The 19,914-nt window shown below is 37.9% G+C and overlaps 1 protein-coding gene and 1 long non-coding RNA gene across 2 annotated transcripts in view; both read left to right on the forward strand.

The window, feature by feature from the left end:
* The window catches only part of LOC144574589 (uncharacterized), a 46,320-nt gene extending 26,974 nt beyond the window's left edge, over nucleotides 1-19,346 (forward strand). The window contains exons 2-4 of the long non-coding RNA XR_013518263.1: nucleotides 17,553-17,699; nucleotides 18,192-18,264; nucleotides 18,925-19,346. This is a non-coding gene — a long non-coding RNA (uncharacterized LOC144574589). The remainder of the gene's footprint in view (nucleotides 1-17,552; nucleotides 17,700-18,191; nucleotides 18,265-18,924) is intronic.
* On the forward strand, nucleotides 2,367-4,715 carry LOC144575182 (uncharacterized). Its single transcript, XM_078325300.1, has 3 exons — nucleotides 2,367-3,459; nucleotides 3,646-4,015; nucleotides 4,133-4,715. Exons 1-3 carry the CDS (start codon nucleotides 2,367-2,369, stop codon nucleotides 4,713-4,715), a joined length of 2,046 nt encoding a protein of 681 aa, XP_078181426.1.
* Nucleotides 19,347-19,914: the final 568 nt, after the last annotated feature.

Raw genomic sequence — 19,914 nt, forward strand, 5'->3', positions numbered from 1 at the left:
TTTGAAAATAGATGGAATACAATATAATTTGATTTATTAGAAAGACTGCAACAAATAACCCGGATCAATATTTTTCAGATCGGATTTTTCGCGGCTATAAGAAAAATTAATATATTTCTTTATGTATTATTGGAAAAAAATAAAAATGCTTAGATTCCGAGTTATTGATCCCGGTTCAAAAGTCACTTCTAAGTAATCTAGAAAATATTATGATCTTTCTAATAGATTTAATTTATTAAAAGTTGTATCTATTTTGAGAATTATTTTTTAATAACAATCATTAAATAAATTAAAGTTTTTATTTTTTTTTCAAAATAGATACAACTTTTAATAAATTAAATCAACTAGAAAGATCATAATATTTTCTAGATTACTTAGAAGTGACTTTTGAACCGGGATCAATAACTCGGAATCTAAGCATTTTTATTTTTTTTCAATAACACATAAAGAAATATATTAATTTTTCTTACAACCGCGAAAAATCCGATCTGAAAAATATTGATCCGGGCTATTTGTTGCAGTCTTTCTAATAAATCAAATTATATTGTATTCCATCTATTTTCAAAGAAATATATTCAACATTTCTAATATTTTAATACAAAAAATAAAAAAAATTCTGTTTTTTAAAAATAAAAATAAATAAAAAAAACCGGTTCACTGCTAACCGAACCTTCTTTCACGTGCCCACACCCCAATGCATGACCCCCACCCCACCTTTAAAAATTAAAAAAAAAAAGTCCGGTTGATAAGCCAAAATGATATATGTTGAAACATAGGGTTTGTTGTGTAAATTAAACCGAGTTTTGTTGAAATTAGAATTTAATTAGGTTATAAATGTTTAAAAGTTCAAGTTACTGCCCTAGTTGTGTTTATTTTGTAGGCAATCAAGTGCTTGGAGCTTAACGGAGCAAGACGAGCTATCTGGAGCAAGAAAGCACAAATCTGGCGAATTTTCACCTTTATTGCGGGCCGCAATTATTTTATTGCGGGCCGCAACCAACTAGTCAGAACTGATTTGCAGAACAGAAAATTATTATTATTATTGCGGCCCGCAATGGAAGTTATTGCGGCCCGCAATAAACAGTTCCAGAGCGAGATTTTTGCTATTATTAGTTGTTTTTTATTTCTGAAAAGGGGGATAACTGTTTTAGGGACGAATTTTTAGACATTAGAAAGAGAGAAAAGCACAGGAGAATAAGGAGAAAAAGGAGAGACAAAAGAAGGGAGAGGAAGATAGCGAATTCTTCGAGCGGTTACATTGATTTCTTTCTCTTAGAACTCTTTTACTTGTTTATTTTCTTGTGTGCTGCAGCCATGGTTGGCTAAGGTTATTTCTAGGGTTGATTAGGGTTAGAACTTGAAACTTATGTCATGGATTAGTTGATTTTATATTATATTTACTTGTTCCTTGGTATGATCTTTTCTTTATATTACTTGTTTGTGATGACTTAAGCGAAATTGCATGAAACCCTAGGATTCAGTATTTACAATTGAGAAATTGAATATTTAGTCCTGACCATAAAGAAAAGAGTATTTGATAGGCTAAGTACCGAGAGGAGACGCTCATCTTATACGGGCTTAACCCGATAGGTTAGAAAATTGTACCAAGTACCGAGAGGTGACGAATAACTTTCTATACCAATTGGGACAGTTAAAGACTTAATAACTTTGGGTTAGTGTAACCAAGTACCGGGAGGTGACATTTATACTAATTTAAAGACGGTATTAACATAGAAATATCACTTTATACCGATAACATTAGACTGTGCCTTCATATTTATAAGAACAACATTAATAAATCAATTAATCGTGACATTAGTGGATAGGAACCCTAAGAGACCCTAATTTCTCATTCTTGTTTAAAACCACATTTAGACCTAGAATTTAGTTAATTCAATTTGATCAGCAACAAACCAAACCATCATAGAAAACAAACAAATTCCTTTATTTCCTTTTACTAAATTAAATTAGTTAGGTTAGGTTTAATATTCTGAATTGTCCCTGTGGAGACGATCCCTAAATACTACTTGACAAGGTTGTACACTTGCAACCGAATTGAGGGTAAATTAGGATTTATTACTTGTGTAGTAGTAAAAATCACATCAAGTTTTTGGCGCCGTTGCCGGGGACAACGGTGAATATTATTTCGGACCTAAGTAATTTAGTTAGTAATTGTTTTTAATTTTCTTTTATTTCCTTTCTCTTTTGATTTAGGTTGAAATCTGGCAGAGGAACCTCCTACTCCGGACACCACAGATTTGGTAGAGTGGTTTTCGAGGAGAGGATCAACTCATCTTTTTTACCAGAGAAGAAACAAGCACCCGACAAGGGGACCTTTCTTTCCCTTGAATCCACGCCGGTTAGACATGTCGTCCGGCAATGATGATGCTAGGTTTCAAAACCTCCAAAGAGAAAGGGATCGAATGGCAAATGAACTCCAACGGTTGAGGGCAGCTAACCAAGAGAGAGAAAATCTTGAAGCAGCCGATGCCAACCGCCCTTTGAGGGACTTTACTGCGCCTAGGGCTGAGGAAATCCACCTGGGGTACACTGCACCTACTATCAATGCTGAGGAATACCAAATTCCTCCTGCATGGGTTAGCATGGTGCAGCGAAATCTTTTCCATGGTCTGCCTCATGAAGATGCCACGCAACACTTAGCCAACTTTGAAGAAATCTGCAGTACAATCAAGGTACAAACTGTTTCTCCTGATGACCTTAAAGTGATGGCTTTCACTTTTTCTCTTGCAGATAAGGCTAAGGGGTGGATAAGGGGACAACGGCCCGAGAACATGAACACTTGGCCTAAGGTGGCGAATGCTTTCCTCAACAAGTTCTTTCCACCATCCAAAACAAACTCCTTGCGCCATCAAATCCACAATTTCCGACAAAGAGGGGATGAAACCATGAGCGAAGCGTGGGAGAGGTTCCAAGAGCTGCAGAGGTGCTGCCCTCACCATGGCATTGAAGGATGGAACCTGCTGCAAATCTTCTACAACAGTCTTCTGCCACAAGACAAGGGTATGCTAGACGCAGCCGCTGGAGGTAGTCTCATGAACAAAGGGGCTGTTGATGGATACAAGTTGGTTGATGACATGGCTCTCAACCAAAGCCAATGGCACAACCCTAGGGAGACCCCGGTCATCCTGCAACGGGGAATGAAGGAGGTGAACTCGAATTCAAGCATGGCCGCAGAAATTGCCGCTTTAAATCGCAAGATTGATCAAATGAGCGTAAAATCGGTAAATTATCCTTCTTCTCTTCCTTGTTCAATTTGTGGTGGGACCGATCATTTAGCACTAAATTGTGGTATAGGTAATGAGGTTAGTCATGAGGAAGTTAATGCCATAAACCAAGGCAATTTCAAACCAAATAACAACCCTTACTCCAATACTTACAATCCCGGTTGGAGGAATCACCCAAACTTTTCGTGGAGACAAAATGACCAATCAACCCAAGGTAACTCAAACTTTAATCGGCCAAATCAAGGTTATGGTAACCAAGGGTATGGCTCTAATGCACCTCCAAAGTCCAATCTCGAATTAATGATGGAGACTTTCATGGCAAGTCAAAATCAAAAATTCGATGAATTGACCAAAAAGGTAGACATGTTGGCAACCCAAAACAAAATGCTTGAAAACCAAGTTGCACAACAAGCTACCCAATCCTCCCGCCAACCGGGTTCCCTTCCACCAAAACCTGAGAACAATCCCAGGGATGTCAAGGCGGTTAGACACATGCTTCGCAGCGGTGCGCAATATGAGGATCCACCCATGCCAAAGCATGCCTATGTGCAGCCGCAAAGCGAAGAGACAAGGACCAACGATGAGCACATCTCCACACACGAGGACTCCGCCTCAAAGGAAGCTACACCAATTGCACCAAGCGACCCTGCTATTCAAGCGAATCCATCTCAAGATGAGCCACCAAAGGTAAGTGCACAGGTACCTCTCTACATTCCTCCTCATAAATTTGCACCTTTTCCTGGTAGGCTTAAGAATGAGAGAACTGATAGGCAATTTGCTAAATTCCTTGAATTGTTGAAACAATTGCATGTAAACCTACCATTGACTGAGGTAATGACCCAAATGCCGATTTACACCAAATTTTTCAAGGATATCCTTTCGAATAGGCGTAAACTTGAAGAAGTCCAAATGGTGTCCCTAGACTCAAACGGTAGTGCCATGGTAATGAATGAATTGCCCAAAAAGTTGGATGATCCGGGTAAATTTTCCATACCATGTTCGATAGGAAATGTCCAATTCAAACGTGCACTATGTGATCTAGGAGCTAGTGTAAGTCTTATGCCAAAATCGGTTTATGATAGGTTGGGTGTAGGGGAACTTAAGCCAACTAGAATTTCTCTCCAATTGGCCGACCAATCGGTAAAGTTACCCCTAGGAGTGGTAGAGGACTTACCAATTCAAATTGGTAAATTCTTTGTACCAATTGACTTTGTTGTGGTAGACATGGATGAGGATATCCATACACCACTTTTGTTGGGTAGACCCTTTCTCAATACGGCAAAAGCTGTGATTTATGTTCATGATGAAATTATTACAATGAACATTGGTGAAGAAAAATTAACATTTGACATCAAAAGATCAATGAAATATCCATCTAATGATCAAAGTGTTTGTAGTGTTGAGATTCTTGACAGGTTGATAGATGAGGAACTCATAAACAGCTTGGAGAAGGGTTCTTTTGAATCTTAGATGGATCAGGAGTGCGAAAAATCTGACCAAACGAGTTCTGGAGACCTTATTGCGGCCCGCAATGGAGATTATTGCGGACCGCAGCCAATCCAGTCAGAGCAGGAAGAAATTCGAGAAATTATTGCGGCCCGCAATGGAAGTTATTGCGGCCCGCAACCAATCCAGACAGAGACCCTGCAGAATTCAGAAATTATTGCGGCCCGCAATAACCCTTCCCAGATTTACAAAAAGCCTATTCTGAGCCCAATTCTTCAGGTTTCAACTATCGAAACTCTTCCCAACTTTGCCGAACCCTCGAAGGACGCACCCAAGGTTGAACTTAAGCCATTACCTTCAACCCTTCGATACGAATACCTCGGTCCAAACCAAACCTATCCCGTTATTGTCAACGCATCCCTAAACCAAGACCAAACCTCACAACTTCTACAAATCTTGAGGATGCACCGAAAAGCCATTGGATACACCATTGATGACCTCAAAGGAATCAACCCTTCCATCTGCATGCACCGCATTCTCATGGAGGAAGGACACAAGCCGACCATTGAAGGACAGCGAAGATTGAACCCGAACCTTAGTGAGGTGGTGCGAAAGGAGATTCAGAAACTTCTTGATGCCGGCATCATCTATTCAATTTCCGACAGCAAATGGGTGAGCCCAATCCATGTGGTGCCAAAGAAGGGAGGGACAACCGTGATAGAAGGGGAGAATGGCGAACCGATTGCAACACGACTCGTGACGGGATGGCGCATGTGCATCGACTATCGAAAGCTCAATACCGGCACGCGCAAGGATCATTTCCCTCTTCCTTTCATTGATCAATTGCTTGAACGGTTAGCTAAGCACTCTTTCTTTTGTTATCTTGATGGTTATAGTGGATTCTTTCAAATACCAATTCACCCTGATGACCAAGAAAAGACCACTTTCACTTGTCCATACGGTACCTTTGCATACCGTAGGATGCCCTTTGGTTTGTGCAATGCACCTGCAACATTTCAAAGGGCTATGATGGGTATATTTTCTGACCTAATTGAGAAGTCTATGGAAGTTTTCATGGATGACTTTTCGGTTTATGGTACCACTTTTGATGGATGTTTGTTAAACCTATCTAAAGTCCTACAAAGATGTGAAGAGGTAAACCTTGTTTTGAATTGGGAGAAATGTCATTTTATGGTACAAGAGGGTGTTGTTTTAGGTCATGTGATTTCTGCTAAGGGTTTAGAGGTTGACCGTGCAAAGATTGAGGTAATTGAAAAATTACCTCCACCAACAAATGTTAAAGGGGTTAGAAGTATTTTAGGACACGCTGGGTTTTATAGAAGGTTCATCAAGGACTTTTCTAAAATTGCCAAGCCCTTGACCAATCTTTTGTTAAAAGATGCTCCATTTGATTTTACCCAAGAGTGTCTAGATGCCTTTAATAAGTTAAAGGAAGCATTGATCTCCGCTCCCATCCTGCAACCACCAAATTGGAACGAATCTTTCGAGATTATGTGTGATGCGAGCGATTACGCCATTGGAGCGGTGTTAGGGCAACGAATTGACAAAAAGCCGTGCGCCATCTACTATGCAAGCAAAGTTCTAGATGAGGCTCAAGTCAACTACACCACTACCGAAAAGGAGCTACTCGCGGTGGTCTTCGCCATCAACAAGTTTAGACCTTACCTAGTTGGTTCCAAGGTGATAGTCTACACGGATCATGCCGCGGTTCGCTATCTCCTCACGAAAAAAGATGCCAAACCCCGTCTCATTCGTTGGATTCTCTTACTCCAAGAGTTCGACCTGGAGATTAGAGACAAGAAGGGTACCGAGAACCTTGTAGCTGACTACCTTTCGCGCATCAAACCTGAACCAAATGAAGACTTACCCATTGATGACTCTTTTGCCGATGAGCAGCTCTACCAAGTGGGTAAAATCGAATACCCATGGTTCGCGGATATTGCAAATTATCTTGCATGCGGAGTTCTACCACCCTACCTCACATACCAACAACGGAAGAAATTCTTTGCGGATACCAAGCACTATTTTTGGGATGACCCATATCTCTTCAAGCTTAGTGTTGATGGGATTCATAGGCGTTGCATTCCACAGGATGAGGTTCAATCAATTCTCCACCATTGTCATTCATCACCATATGGAGGACATGCCTCAACCAACAAGACCGCCGCCAAGGTCCTGCAAGCAGGTTTCTTTTGGCCAACTCTTTTTAAGGATACAAGGCAATTTGTTGTCTCTTGTGACAAATGCCAAAGGTTAGGAAGCATCACCAAGCGACATGAGATGCCTCAACAAAGCATCCTAGAAGTCGAATTGTTCGATGTGTGGGGGATTGATTTCATGGGGCCATTTCCGAGTTCATGCAACAACAAATACATCCTTGTAGCAGTGGATTACGTCTCCAAATGGGTAGAAGCAATACCAAGCCCAGGGGCCGATTCAAAGACCGTCAAACGCCTCTTCCAAAAGATAATCTTCCCAAGATTTGGTGTTCCACGGGTGGTGATTAGTGATGGAGGCTCCCACTTCATAAACCGCTCATTTCAAGCTCTCATGGAGAAATATGGTGTAAGGCACAAAGTCGCAACTCCGTACCATCCGCAAACAAGTGGCCAAGTTGAAGTGTCAAACCGAGAAATCAAGCACATCCTCCAAACTGCTGTAGGATTGTCCCGAAAAGACTGGAGTCTGAGGCTAGATGATGCACTTTGGGCATACCGCACGGCCTACAAGACACCAATTGGCATGACCCCTTTTAAGCTTGTCTATGGTAAGCCATGCCATTTGCCAGTCGAATTGGAGCATAGGGCATTCTGGGCTATCAAGTCCCTCAATTTCGACATGCACCAAGCCGGTCAAAAACGCATCCTCGACTTGCATGAACTTGAGGAGATCCGTCTCAACGCGTATGAGAATGCCAAAATCTACAAGGAGAAGACAAAACAATGGCATGACAAGCACATCATACGAAGGGAGTTTAAAATCGGTGATTATGTTTTATTGTTCAATTCACGTTTTAAACTCTTTGCAGGCAAACTCAAGTCCAAATGGAGTGGCCCATTTCAGGTGAAACGCGTGTTTGAACATGGGGCGGTAGAAATCTGGAGCGAACGAACTGGCGCATTTAAAGTAAATGGCCAGCGGCTCAAGGTGTACAATCATGGAGAACCGGTTGAAGGGAAGATTAACATCTCCCTTACCGATGCACAAATGAACTAAAAGAGGAGAATGGTCGAGCTCGAGACCCTAAAAGAGCGCTTCTTGGGAGGCAACCCAAGCACTTTACCTTTTTGCAATTTTAAATTTCGTATTTTTAAAGTTTATTTGCATTTAGATAGGTTAATTTAGGTTTTTCAGAAGATTTCAGGCTCCTTTGCGGGCCGCAATACTTTAATTGCGGGCCGCAACCAAGCAGTCAGAGACTTCTGAAGGTTAGGCTTTAGTTTTTGAGTTAATTGCGGTCCGCAATTATTTTATTGCGGGCCGCAACCAAGCAGTCAGAGAGTCAGATATTAAAAAAAAAAAAAAAAAAAAAAAAAAAAAAAAGTCCATTGCGGCCCGCAATGACAGTTATTGCGGCCCGCAATGGAGGCCGAACAGACGCGAATTTGTGATAAAAGGGGGGGCCTTTCCGCAAATCTCTATCTCTCTCTCTCTGACCCTTTCCCCCCTCTTCTCTCTCTCCCGATCTCCCATTCTCTTCTCTCTTCTCTCTCTCTCTACCTTCTACTCTCTACACCCCTCCATCTCTCTAAATTTCTCTCTTCCCTCTCTCTCAACTCTCAATCTCCCTCTCCACCTCTCACTACACCCATTTCTCTCTATTCTCTCTCTGCAATCCCTCTCTCACAACCCTAAACCCGCAGCCGCCACCGATCCGCCACAGTCGCCCCCTTTCTGTTCTCTCCACCGCGAGCATTGCGGCCCGTAACATCAACCATTGCGGCCCGTAAGACACCAGCCAGAAGAACACCTTTTCACGCAGACCTATTGCGGCCCGCAATCCCGTTTATTGCGGCCCGCAACCAACCAGTCAGAGGAGGCGCCAGCTGAAGCAGCAAATTGCGGCCCGCAACCACCCTTATTGCGGCCCGCAATAAAACACACAGAGAGCATTTCTTTGCTGATTTGGAGCATCGACTCGGCGCTGGGACTTCTCGGTTGCATCTCCACTTCAAATTGGTTTGATTGCACGCTTTTGGTTCTATTTCTAACTCTATTTAATTTCAATTGTTTGAATTGAATTGAATTGGTGAAATTGTGAATTGCGATTCAACCGACCAACTTGGTAATTGAATTGATTGTGATTTATAATTGAATTGAACCAATTGAACACCAATCATGCCACCAAAACCAAGGGGCAAGGGTAAGGCGGTAGCAGAGGATGATTTCATCCCCTCAAAACGGTCCAAACAATATCGAAGAGGGGCCGGTAACAACAGTGGGTCTGCTGATATTGAAATGTCTGACCAACCTGACTGGACCACTCTACCTCAAGATCAGTGGCCTGAAAACCGTGACACTGATTATGGTCTTAGGTTTGTGCATCCAAAAGCACGAGAAAACTTTCAAATTCTTAAGACCAAAAAGGTTGTCCAGCCCAAGTATGTTCACATACCTACCCTTCAGCAGTTGGGCATTCTAGATGAGGTTCATTCCCTCATGTCTTCCCTTGGTATTTGGGACTACTGTACCAGACCATTTCCTGCGTACCGCACGCTGACCTATGAATTTCTGTCTACTCTGCACATGGAAGATGACACTCTATTGCAGTATTATTTGGATGGTGCAGAGTACCAGATTACGATTGAGGAACTCAGCAACCTCCTGGGGTTTCCTCTCCTGGCTAATGCAGTGACGGTGCCAGATTGGGAGCCAGACTCTAGTTTCTATGAATTATCCTGCCAACTGATTGGTGGTCCGAGGCGAACATACAAGGCCAGTCAAATCAGCCACCCAGTGTTTCGCTACATCCAGCGTGCTCTCTCCTTCACCATCTTTGCACGCGGTGAGACAGTGGGCACCTTGGGCGAGTGCGAGTTGTATTTCATCTATGCCATGATCCATGCCCTGACCAATCCCGAGAAATTACCCCACGTTGGCAGCTTCTTCATCGACAATCTCCTGAACGTGAGGACAAATGCCACTCCGGGCGGTATGATCTCCTGCGGGGGCTTTGTGACCCGTCTTGCCATCTACCATGGGGTCATTCCTGCAGAAGGGCCAGTTTTCAAAGTCCTTGCCCATCAACTCCAAAAGCAGACCAAGTTCATAGATATGGCATATCTTCAGACGGCTGGCATCTTCACTCGCGTCGGCAACTCTTTCTTCTTCCTCTCTAGCGGTCGGCAGATTCCCATGCCTCTCCGGATACCGGTTGATAGGGCAGATCCCTCCACTTGGATTCTGCCCCTCGATATGGCTCAACCACCTGCCGCACAAGCCGCTGTTGATCCATTTGGGATCCCTGGACCTGAGCAGCCTCAGCCTCCTCCTCCATTTTGGGCTCCCGGTGCTGACCAAGTGACCCCGCAGCAAATGTACGAGTTGATGCAGACCATGAACACCAACATCACAAAGCTGCGTGACTATGTGGATGAGCGGTTCAACTCTGTCGATCGACAGATTGCCGATCTCCGTACTCACATAGGAGGGCAGTTTACTGAGCATCAGACCTACATGACGGGTCAGTTCAGCACTTCTCACTCTGACATGACTCGGCTCACCGATCAGATGGGGCGTATGCATGTCCAGTACACGGACCTTGCAGGGACGGTGGATGAGATAGCTGAGCAGCAGCATGCCACCTACTATAGGACGGACCGCATCTATGGGCATATGTCTGACTCTGGCTTTGTTTCTGCTGATCCGATACCGCGGCGCCGCAGACCTACACGTCCAGCACCATCAGCGACTGGTACATCTTCTTCTCAGGGGACTGCGCAGCCACCTCCACCACCTCCACCAGCCTGATTTCATTGTGAGTTTCTTTATCTCCTCTTTTTACCTTTCATTAGTTTTTTTATTGCACCGGGCCGGTGCCAATGTTTAGGCTTGGGGGGGTAAAATTGTAGGAATTGTATCTTAGGTTTACCTTAGGTTTAAGTTAATGGTAGGTTCTGTGCTATTTAGGGGTTAAAATAATTAAATTTGAATGTTTTGAAGAGAATGTCACAATCCAAGTGGGGATTTCAATGGTATAACCACATGGCGCAAGTTAGCATAATAATTAGGAAATTTATGTTTTATGACACTTTAGTACCTGTGGTCTTAAATTAGAACCTCTCTACATGTTGAAAATCAAGTCTCAGACGCGCAATGCCAAGAGTTACCGAAAGGCTTGGTGCCCGTAGGAAACTTTGCGCGAGACTCAGAAATTCTTTTCTAATTGGACTTAATTGAACAAAGGTGTAGGCTGAAAAAAGTGAGCTATGTTGGATTGAAGTCCTTAGGACAGATATATCCGCATAATAAAAAATAAAAAATAAAAAAAAATTTTAGGAAAAATAATAATAATGATGTAATAATAAATAAAAATGAGTGGAAAAATGAGTGAGCCGAAAACAGACAGATGCACAAGTTAAAAAAGTCGAAGCATCAGGCACAATCTATACCCCTAACAAAAATTAAATTTTTAAAAAAAAGATTTTCTGGAATTGGTTGTCACTTGTAGAACGGGGGGAGAAAAATTTAGGATTAACTAATTCTGAAGTGTCATATAGATATAAACTTGCTTAATTAAAATCAAAACGTGCGTTTGTGAGGTGAAGAAGATCATTGAAAGAAACCCGCATAATCATACTCATGCTTTGAATTGAATTATTGTTTTTCAAAAAGAATTCTCAAAATAGATACAACTTTTTATTAATTAAATGTACTAGAAAGGTCACAATATTTTCTGGATTACCTAGAAGTGACTTTTGAACCGGGATCAATAACTCGGAATCTAATTATTTTTATTTTTTTCCAATAACACATAAAGAAATATATTAATTTTTCTTACAGCCGCGAAAAATCGGATCTGAAAAATATTGATCCGGGTTATTTGTTGCAGTCTTTCTAATAAATCAAATTATATTGTATTATATCTGTTTTCAAAGAAATATATTCAATATTTCTAATATTTTAATACAAAAAATAAAAAATTTCTGTTTTCAAAAAAAAAAAAAAAAAAAAGGCAAAATGCACAAATCCGGTTAACCATTAACCGGATTTGTGCATTTTGAGTCCGGGGAGTGGTTAACCGGACATTTCTATAAATTCCGGTTATTGGATAACCGGATTGGGTAAAAATTGAATTTTAACGGTGCTTCGGTTATTTTTTGTAATTTGATTGAAGTTTTGGATATATATAAAAAAATCGGTATTATTTCATTAGTAAAAAGTTACATTTATATTTTTAATTTCATATTGGTTGATTGTTCTGTGATCAGTTCCCACTGTTAATGGTTGTTAACCAATCTTAACTTTAAAGGTTACTTGAATTAAGTAAGAAAAACCTAGGGAAAATTAAGTAGTCAAATTTTCTAAATTGCCTAATGTGTGTCATTTGTGAATTGTGATCGCATTGGTATATGTTAGCAAAATGTAATTACGACAACTAGAACTGATGAAATCAAACACTTAATTTTGTTTTTGTTTTTTCATAATGCAGCATAAAAAATAGATACTGAAATTTCTTCTCTTGTAGATATTTATTATTGTATATATTTTAGGAGGAGGGTTTAAATGTCTCTATTTTTTATGTTTCCACCCTGTCTTCATTTTTAGAACTTTAATAACTCAAAATTTAAAACTTAAAAGTCAAAATAAAACCGTTAGATGTGATTTATATGATTTTCTCTCTGTGCTTATAAAAAAATATCACATTTCAATTATGTTTTTATGTGAATTAATAAGCTGAAAAATTAACGTCTATAAATTATCCACATTAGTATGATTTTTACAAGCTCTTTATGACAATTAAAATAAAATTAAAATGCCATAATTTTTTACACGTACATAGATAAAATGATGTAGATCATATTGAGTGGTTTTATTTTAACTTCTAAGTTTTAAATTTTGAGTTATTAAAGTTTTTAAAAATAGAGGCATAGTGGAGGTACAAAAATTAGAGGCATTTGAATCCTTCTTGTATTTTAGATATCTATGTGGGTTATGCAAAAACACGAAATATATAACGTCTCTATCTCCGTTTACAAAGTTCAAACAGTCGATCCGAGCAGCTCAATATGATCTACATATTAAAATGTACTTAGATACCAAATTATATATTTTTTGAATTTTTTTTTTATATAATTTTAGATAGGTACAAAATCACTGCATCTGGACCATCCCAAAACAGTGATTTTGTACCTATCTAAAAAAATAGTAAAAAAATTCCAAAAAATATAAAATTTGGTCTCTAAGCACATTTTAATATGTATATCATGTTGAGCGGTTTGAATCGACTATTTGAAATTTCTAAACAAAAATAGAGACGTGGAGTATAGTTGGAGCACAAAACCAATGCTGCATTTTAACTCTACTCATTTATTTACATCTCATTTTGAAGCGCACCTAGAACTCTTACTCCGAGTCGTCTATCATCTAGAGTGTGATGTGTGTAAATCGAATTCTATCAAGCATAAAATTAAGTGTGCATCTTATATAAATTAATATCTAGGTATAAACATTACATATAATTTTAAATTTTCAATAATTCATACTTGTAAATGAAAATAGTAGACAATTAACGTAGTTTGCTTTAATTAGTAAGCAAACTGAAAAAAGAATGCTTTCCACCTTTGCTATTTGTTGCAACATATACAATTTTAACCGTAAAAAAAAATCAGTCCTAATTTAGTGATAAAAGAATAATGATTTACATGTAAGAAGTCGTAGATTTGATATTTGCTTGAAAAATTTCTTATGAATGATAGTTGGGTGGTTTGATAACAACTTCTTTGAAAAAAAGAAACAATTTTAACCATAATAACATAACACATTTGAAGGTGAGTTTTTTTAGTATTAACAAAATTGTGAATTATTTGTGAATAATTCAGATTTGAGCTATTGGTGAATCAATCTGCATATTATTCAATTTTCCGAATTATTTTTGAATTATTTGCAAATTTTATGAACTTCTCCTGAACTTTACGAATTATTTACGACTTTTTTTGTTTGCTCTCTTTTGAATTTTTCTTTTTTACTCTCAATTTATAATTTCAAATTATACCCGAATTATTTTTGAATCACAAAACTTTTACTTTGCCAAATATTTTCCGAATCATTAAATTGTCACTATGCCTCCAAATCTCCAACTATGAATATTTAATAACCGTGCCACACTGAAATCTCCAGAATCAGCTTCACAGTTAATCAACCACAAAAGTCAAAATTATACAAAAAAAGAAAGGAAAGAAACCTCCACTTTTGTACTAAACTAAACTTTTTCTCTGCTATCATAGTAGCAGGTGCCAATTGATAATGAAAACAGGAGTCTCAAACCTTGACTAAGCCCCCGGAAAAGAACTTCTTAGTAGGATAAAAGAAATATTTGCTCAAATCTCACAACATATTTTTTAGAAAAAAATTGATTATTTGTTACTCCAAAACCTTTAAAATGTAAAAATATCATTTTAAACTTTAAAATTGTAAAAATTCCATTCTAAACTTTATTAATTCTTATATTTGCCAGTCTAAATAATTAATGACTGAAATGTCCTCCCTTCTTCTCCTGCTTCTTGACTGAGCTCCACGGCTTCCTTCTTGCCTAAAGGAGGCAGGGCAGTTTTTTTTTATTCACAATCAACAGTCCAGATGCTGCACATGTACCAGTGAATTACTCTAGTGAATGTGAAGTTACAAAAGCAACAACCGATAGAATAAAGCAATTACACATTTCAAAAAAAAATTTAAGAGACATTACTGCGCGAACAAAGTGGGATGCATCTTTCTTCGTCAGGTTGCCAAAAGACCAATCCCTCACGTGTGTAGAAGCTCCCTCAATAAAAGGCGCAGATGAAAACAAAGCATCAGCAACCATCGCCTCTTTGGCTTCTCTCTAAATTCGCTATTCTTACTCTTCTTGCCAGTGGGTTTTTCAGGTGGGTCATTTTCAACATAACTTCGGTTGTTTCTTTTTTTTTTTTTTTTGAAAAATGGTCTAAGGTCTAAGTCTTACAAAACATACCAAAAGAGTAGCTAGAAAGTAAACCACAGCAGGAACAAGTTCACAAAACACCAAAAGTAAACATTTTAGTGCATGCAAGCACTGAGTTAGGCAACGCAAACAGCACAGCTGTTCAAAATGATATTGACCAACTAAAATTATTCAGAAGTAGATAATAAAGCAACGACACTCTCTCTCACTCAGAGTCACTAGAAACCCATGCAATCATCTGTGTTGCTTCAGGTCGCACCACCTGCAGCAGCACAGCATCTAAGTCTTGAGGCAACCAGTCATTCACAGCTTCCTCAAGCTCTTCCTTCATCGTACCTGTCCAATATATCACAAGAGACACAATATTTAGAATGACTGTTCTACAAGAATGAACAACAGTATGCTGAAAACACAATTGATTTCTTTGGTGCCAAATATTCCAAATGACTGCACTAGCCACTATCAAGAGAGCAGTTCGATTGGTTTTATTCAACGTAAGGGCAAATTGAATGACATCCTCCATAGAATGCCATTGGCGGAACTGGTCTTGACATTTCCCCATATAAAACCAAATAGCCTTGGCAAAGAAACACTGAAAGAATAAATGGTCATTAGATTCTTGGTGAGGGCAGAAATGGCAGGATGTATCCCCTCGCCATCCTTTTTCCTGTAGTTTGAGTTTAGTAAGTATTTTATTTTTGGACATGAGCCACATAAAGGCTCTAATTTTCGGGGGGACAGGTAGTTTCCACCACAACAAAGGTTTAAGGGGTTGTACACCCTGAAATTAAAAAAATAAGTACATGGATTGGACTGTGTATTTTCCTTTAGCATCCCAAACCGAGCCATCTGATCTAAATCATGTGTGAAAGAAGTAGAACTAATAATTTCTAAAAGTTGCTGTCATTCAGTATACAAAACCCCAGTTAATGTTCTTCTAAAACGAAGACAGGATCCCTGAGAAGCCACCGCATCCTATACAGTGATATGAATCAGAGCATATGTCAAATAACTGAGGGAATGTCACTTTTAAAGGACACTGTTGATACCATGTATCATGCCAGAAATCGACCCCTCCCTATGCTCCAGGTTGATAAGCAACCCCCAACTGACCAAAGTGAGAGAGAGTCTGTATTTCTTTCCAAAAAGGTGAAGGAGGTAAGTTGGAATGCAAATTAGCCATAATGACAGATTTCCACAAGTTAGAGTAATGAGGATCCTGATACCTCCACCACCATTTCAGTAACAAAGCACAATTCATTTGATGAAGGTCTAGGATACCCATTCCAACTTCGGTTGTTTCTTGCAGCTCGAGGCGCCAAACTTTCGTAGAGCATCAATGCGAAAAGTAGTCAGGAAGGATACTTACCTTGAATGACACCTTAGATAGAACCATTCTTAACTTCAGTTGAGAGTTGGAGGACAAAGCAAAACAGTGGAAAGTAGATTCTCCTAGGCAAGAAGGAAGCCGTGGATCTCAGTCAAGGAGACAAGAGAAGAAGAGAGGGCATTTCAATCATTAATTATTTGGAGTGGCAAATTTAGGAATTAATAAAGTTTAGAGTGGTATTTTTATAATTTCAAAATTTGGGATGACATTTTTACAATTTGAAAATTTTGGAATGACAAATAACCAATTTTCTCTATTTTATAAATGTAAGTTGTAATAATTCCCAACTACCGCTTCTATTTGCGTTAAGATTCGTGTGAGCAAATTTAAATTTGTATTGATTTCAAATGCCACGTGATAAACAGTTTATATGAATTTTGATATAGATTAAATGACTTAGATCAAACATCGGACGGATTTTGCTGCGATGCCCATCAAACCTCTCCTTTTTTATTGTTAGAATAAAAGAAACTAAATATATTTGATAGTTGTTATAGATGATGTCACAATTCATTAAATTAAAAAAAAATATGTATTTTTTTTTATCATTTTTATGGATTGTATTTCCAAATTATTGTAACTTGAGATTTTTATTTCAATTACCGATATGTTTGGAGAAGTGAAGTATTAATTTATCAAATTACTTGAGTGACAATTTCTTTATAAATTGCATTAAGTTTGACATGACCTGCTTATCTAATTCCTGAAGAATATATTTCCAATTTTTAATTTTTAATTTATTCTTAAAAATAATATATTTCTTAATAAAAATTGTTTCCAATGTCATGCATCACTCCAGTTAACATATCAAGCAAATTTTCCTTTTTTTATTGCCATTGACGAAAACAAACTTCAGTAAAACTACATTTTTACCAATTTTGGAGAAGATGTTAGAAGTTTCCAAAATTTATGTTTTCTTACAACAAAAATAGGTAAAACATTAAGTTTTAACTGGATTCTTTAACCTGAAATCCGAAATTAGAAAAGTTTTCAAGATATCTCTAACAAAGTATCTGTACGGACGCTGATATTAACGAAGAAAATCTAACCGGATAAACTTAAATATTTATTATTATCTGCTCGCCAGTTATGCGAACTGTAGATCTCCATTCCCTATAATTAGGCTATAACATTAAAACAAAAGGAGAGGATTGGTCAACAAATAAATGGAGACAATAGAGTGAAGAAAAAACATGAGCTTCAATTCCAATCTGTTGGCGACAAAACTAACAAAATCGGATGAGGTTTTTCCAGTTGTTTGCTTAATCTCTCCTCTGTCATATCACATTATATAATTTGAATTCGAGCTAACACAAAGCTTCAAATTTGATTCCGCAATCCCAAATCGAGAACTTGATATCTAATTTAGAGAGAGAGAGTGAAAGATAAGAAAGAGAAATTAGAGAGATGAGCGTTGTGCGAGGTTTGATCGCAGAGAATAAGCTCGCCAGCATTGGTAAATAACTCTCTACTACAATTCTTTCTATGTAGAATTTTTTTTTTCTGTTGTTTATTCCTATTTCCAGCTATTGGATTGAGCTTCACTTAGATTTCTCATACTAAAATTGGGGAAATTTGATAAGGATCACTGTTTCGTCTGATTGAAGACAGCATAAGCATAAAATATTCTCTTTTTTTTATTTGTAGAACCTCAATTAAAGGCAAGATTTGACTATACACAGTGTACTGGTAGGAAGATACAATTTTGGTACCAGTAGATACTGAGCCATCACTAGTTATGTAGCGATGATTCGATCTACTTCAAGCTTACTTAATTGGTAGGTTTATCAGTTTTAAAAGTTTCTAGAGACAAAAAAAGGGAAATGGATAGTAGCAAATTGAGTTTTACCTTAACAAACCGGTTAGGCTCTGACGCTCAGTACTGGTACATAATGCTTTACAAAAAATAATTAATCTTTTCTTATTTCTATTTTTGTTTTGGAAACAGGTGTGTTGGTGATATTAGCTGCTGGAGCGTCCCTTGTGTGTAACCACAAGAAAAGGAGTCGTAATTATGTTAGGTAATTTATGTACCAATTTTATAAGATATTCATAATCTATCTTTTTCTTACCGAAACAGTGTATGTTTTACATAATTTTGCCTCCGTCTTAAATAAGAAAGCGAAGATAAATAAATCCATTTGCTTAAATTAGCACAGCGAGGAATTTTCATGGTCCAAATGTTTTCTACAAAGACAAAAGGAAGAAAAAAGAGAGAGAAAAAACTTGAGATCAAAATGATAATTCACTGGATCACAGACCCCAGAAATTAAAATAATTACTAATCTTTTATTTACACCGTCATTTTATAACATATCCAAAATATTAGCCGTTCAATATTCTTTCAACAGGTAATATTTATGATATACCAATTTATATTATATTTATAATCTTTTTTTTTTAAACTGAAACAGTGTCTATTTTACAGAGATTTGCCTGTCTTAAATAAAAATGTGAAGTTGAATAAATCCATTAACTTAAATAGGCTTAGACAATAATTTTCTTCAAAGACAAAAGGATGGGAAGAGAGAGAGAGAGAGAGAGAAACAAAAAAAATTCGAGATCAAAATTTTACCATCATTGTATCACAGACCCTACAAAATAAAATAGTTTCTTTTTATTTAGTTACACCGTCATTTTATAACCTAACAAAATTATTGCTTGTTCAATTTTCTTTGAAGAATGCATATAAAGGCAGTGACAATAGCCATGGTTTCGGGCGTGGCTCTACTATTATGCAACACCAACCGTGCCACTGCTGATGTAGGTGAAGTTTACGAGAATGCCCCTGAAGACGAGTGGGATTTGGCTGCCAAAGATGAGAGATGGAGTTGGTAAAGCTGAGGATATATCGGCATAACATTTTGTTTATGCCGTACCAGTCGGGGGGATGGTGAGCAATCGATTTGCCCCCTTTAAACATAGAGAACCTGGATTTAGTTTTTGCTCCTTTTTTTTTATTAATTTGTAATGTTAATTACACTCTCCTTGGAAGAAATGTGTTGATACAAAAGGTTGGTTAACTGTATACATATTTTTCTGGTACCTTTGTAAATAAGCCTGATTGTTAGAAATAAGGAAGGAGAATAATATTGACTCACTATCTGTTGTATTTATTAATTTAAATAGATGCATTTTTAACTAGTGTTCTTCCATGATCCTTAGAAGGAGAACAATATTTACTCGAGTGAGTCTATGGTACTATGCATATTACGATTTGGCACCGTGCTACGGCTCTATATTCGAGTTTTCAAATCCTAACGGTCGATCCGAACCGTTCATCTTGTTCTTCATATTAATATGTGTTTGGAGATCAAATTTTATATTTTTTGAAATTTTTTTACTATTTTTTGAAATTTATTGAAAATCACTGTTTTTGGATGGTCCAGAATTTTCAGATCAAGTGATTTTCTAAATATCTAAAAAAAATAATAAAAAAATTTTAAAAAATATAAAATTTGGTCTCCAAATACATATTAATATGGAGAACAAGATGAACGGTTCGGATCGACCGTTAAGATTTGAAAACTCGAATATAGAGCCGTAGCACAGTGCCAAATTGTAATATGCATAGTACCATATACTCACTATCCGTTGGGTTTCATTTTTAGCCTACCATGTCACGAGTTGAGACTATAGGCTTGTTGTTCTATGATGAAATATTAATTTAA

The sequence above is a fragment of the Carex rostrata genome, chromosome 23 (genome assembly GCF_964058835.1).
Source record: "Carex rostrata chromosome 23, lpCarRost1.2, whole genome shotgun sequence".
NCBI classification, from domain to species: Eukaryota; Viridiplantae; Streptophyta; class Magnoliopsida; order Poales; family Cyperaceae; genus Carex; species Carex rostrata.

Coding starts and splice junctions, on each gene's coding strand:
- LOC144575182 (XM_078325300.1), top strand. CDS start 2,367: ATGTCGTCCGGCAATGATGATGCTAGGTTTCAAAACCTCCAAAGAGAA. Junction 3,460..3,645: donor AAATGACCAATCAACCCAAG/GTAACTCAAACT, acceptor TTGAAAACCAAG/TTGCACAACAAGCTACCCAA. Junction 4,016..4,132: donor AAGAATGAGAGAACTGATAG/GCAATTTGCTAA, acceptor CCTTTCGAATAG/GCGTAAACTTGAAGAAGTCC.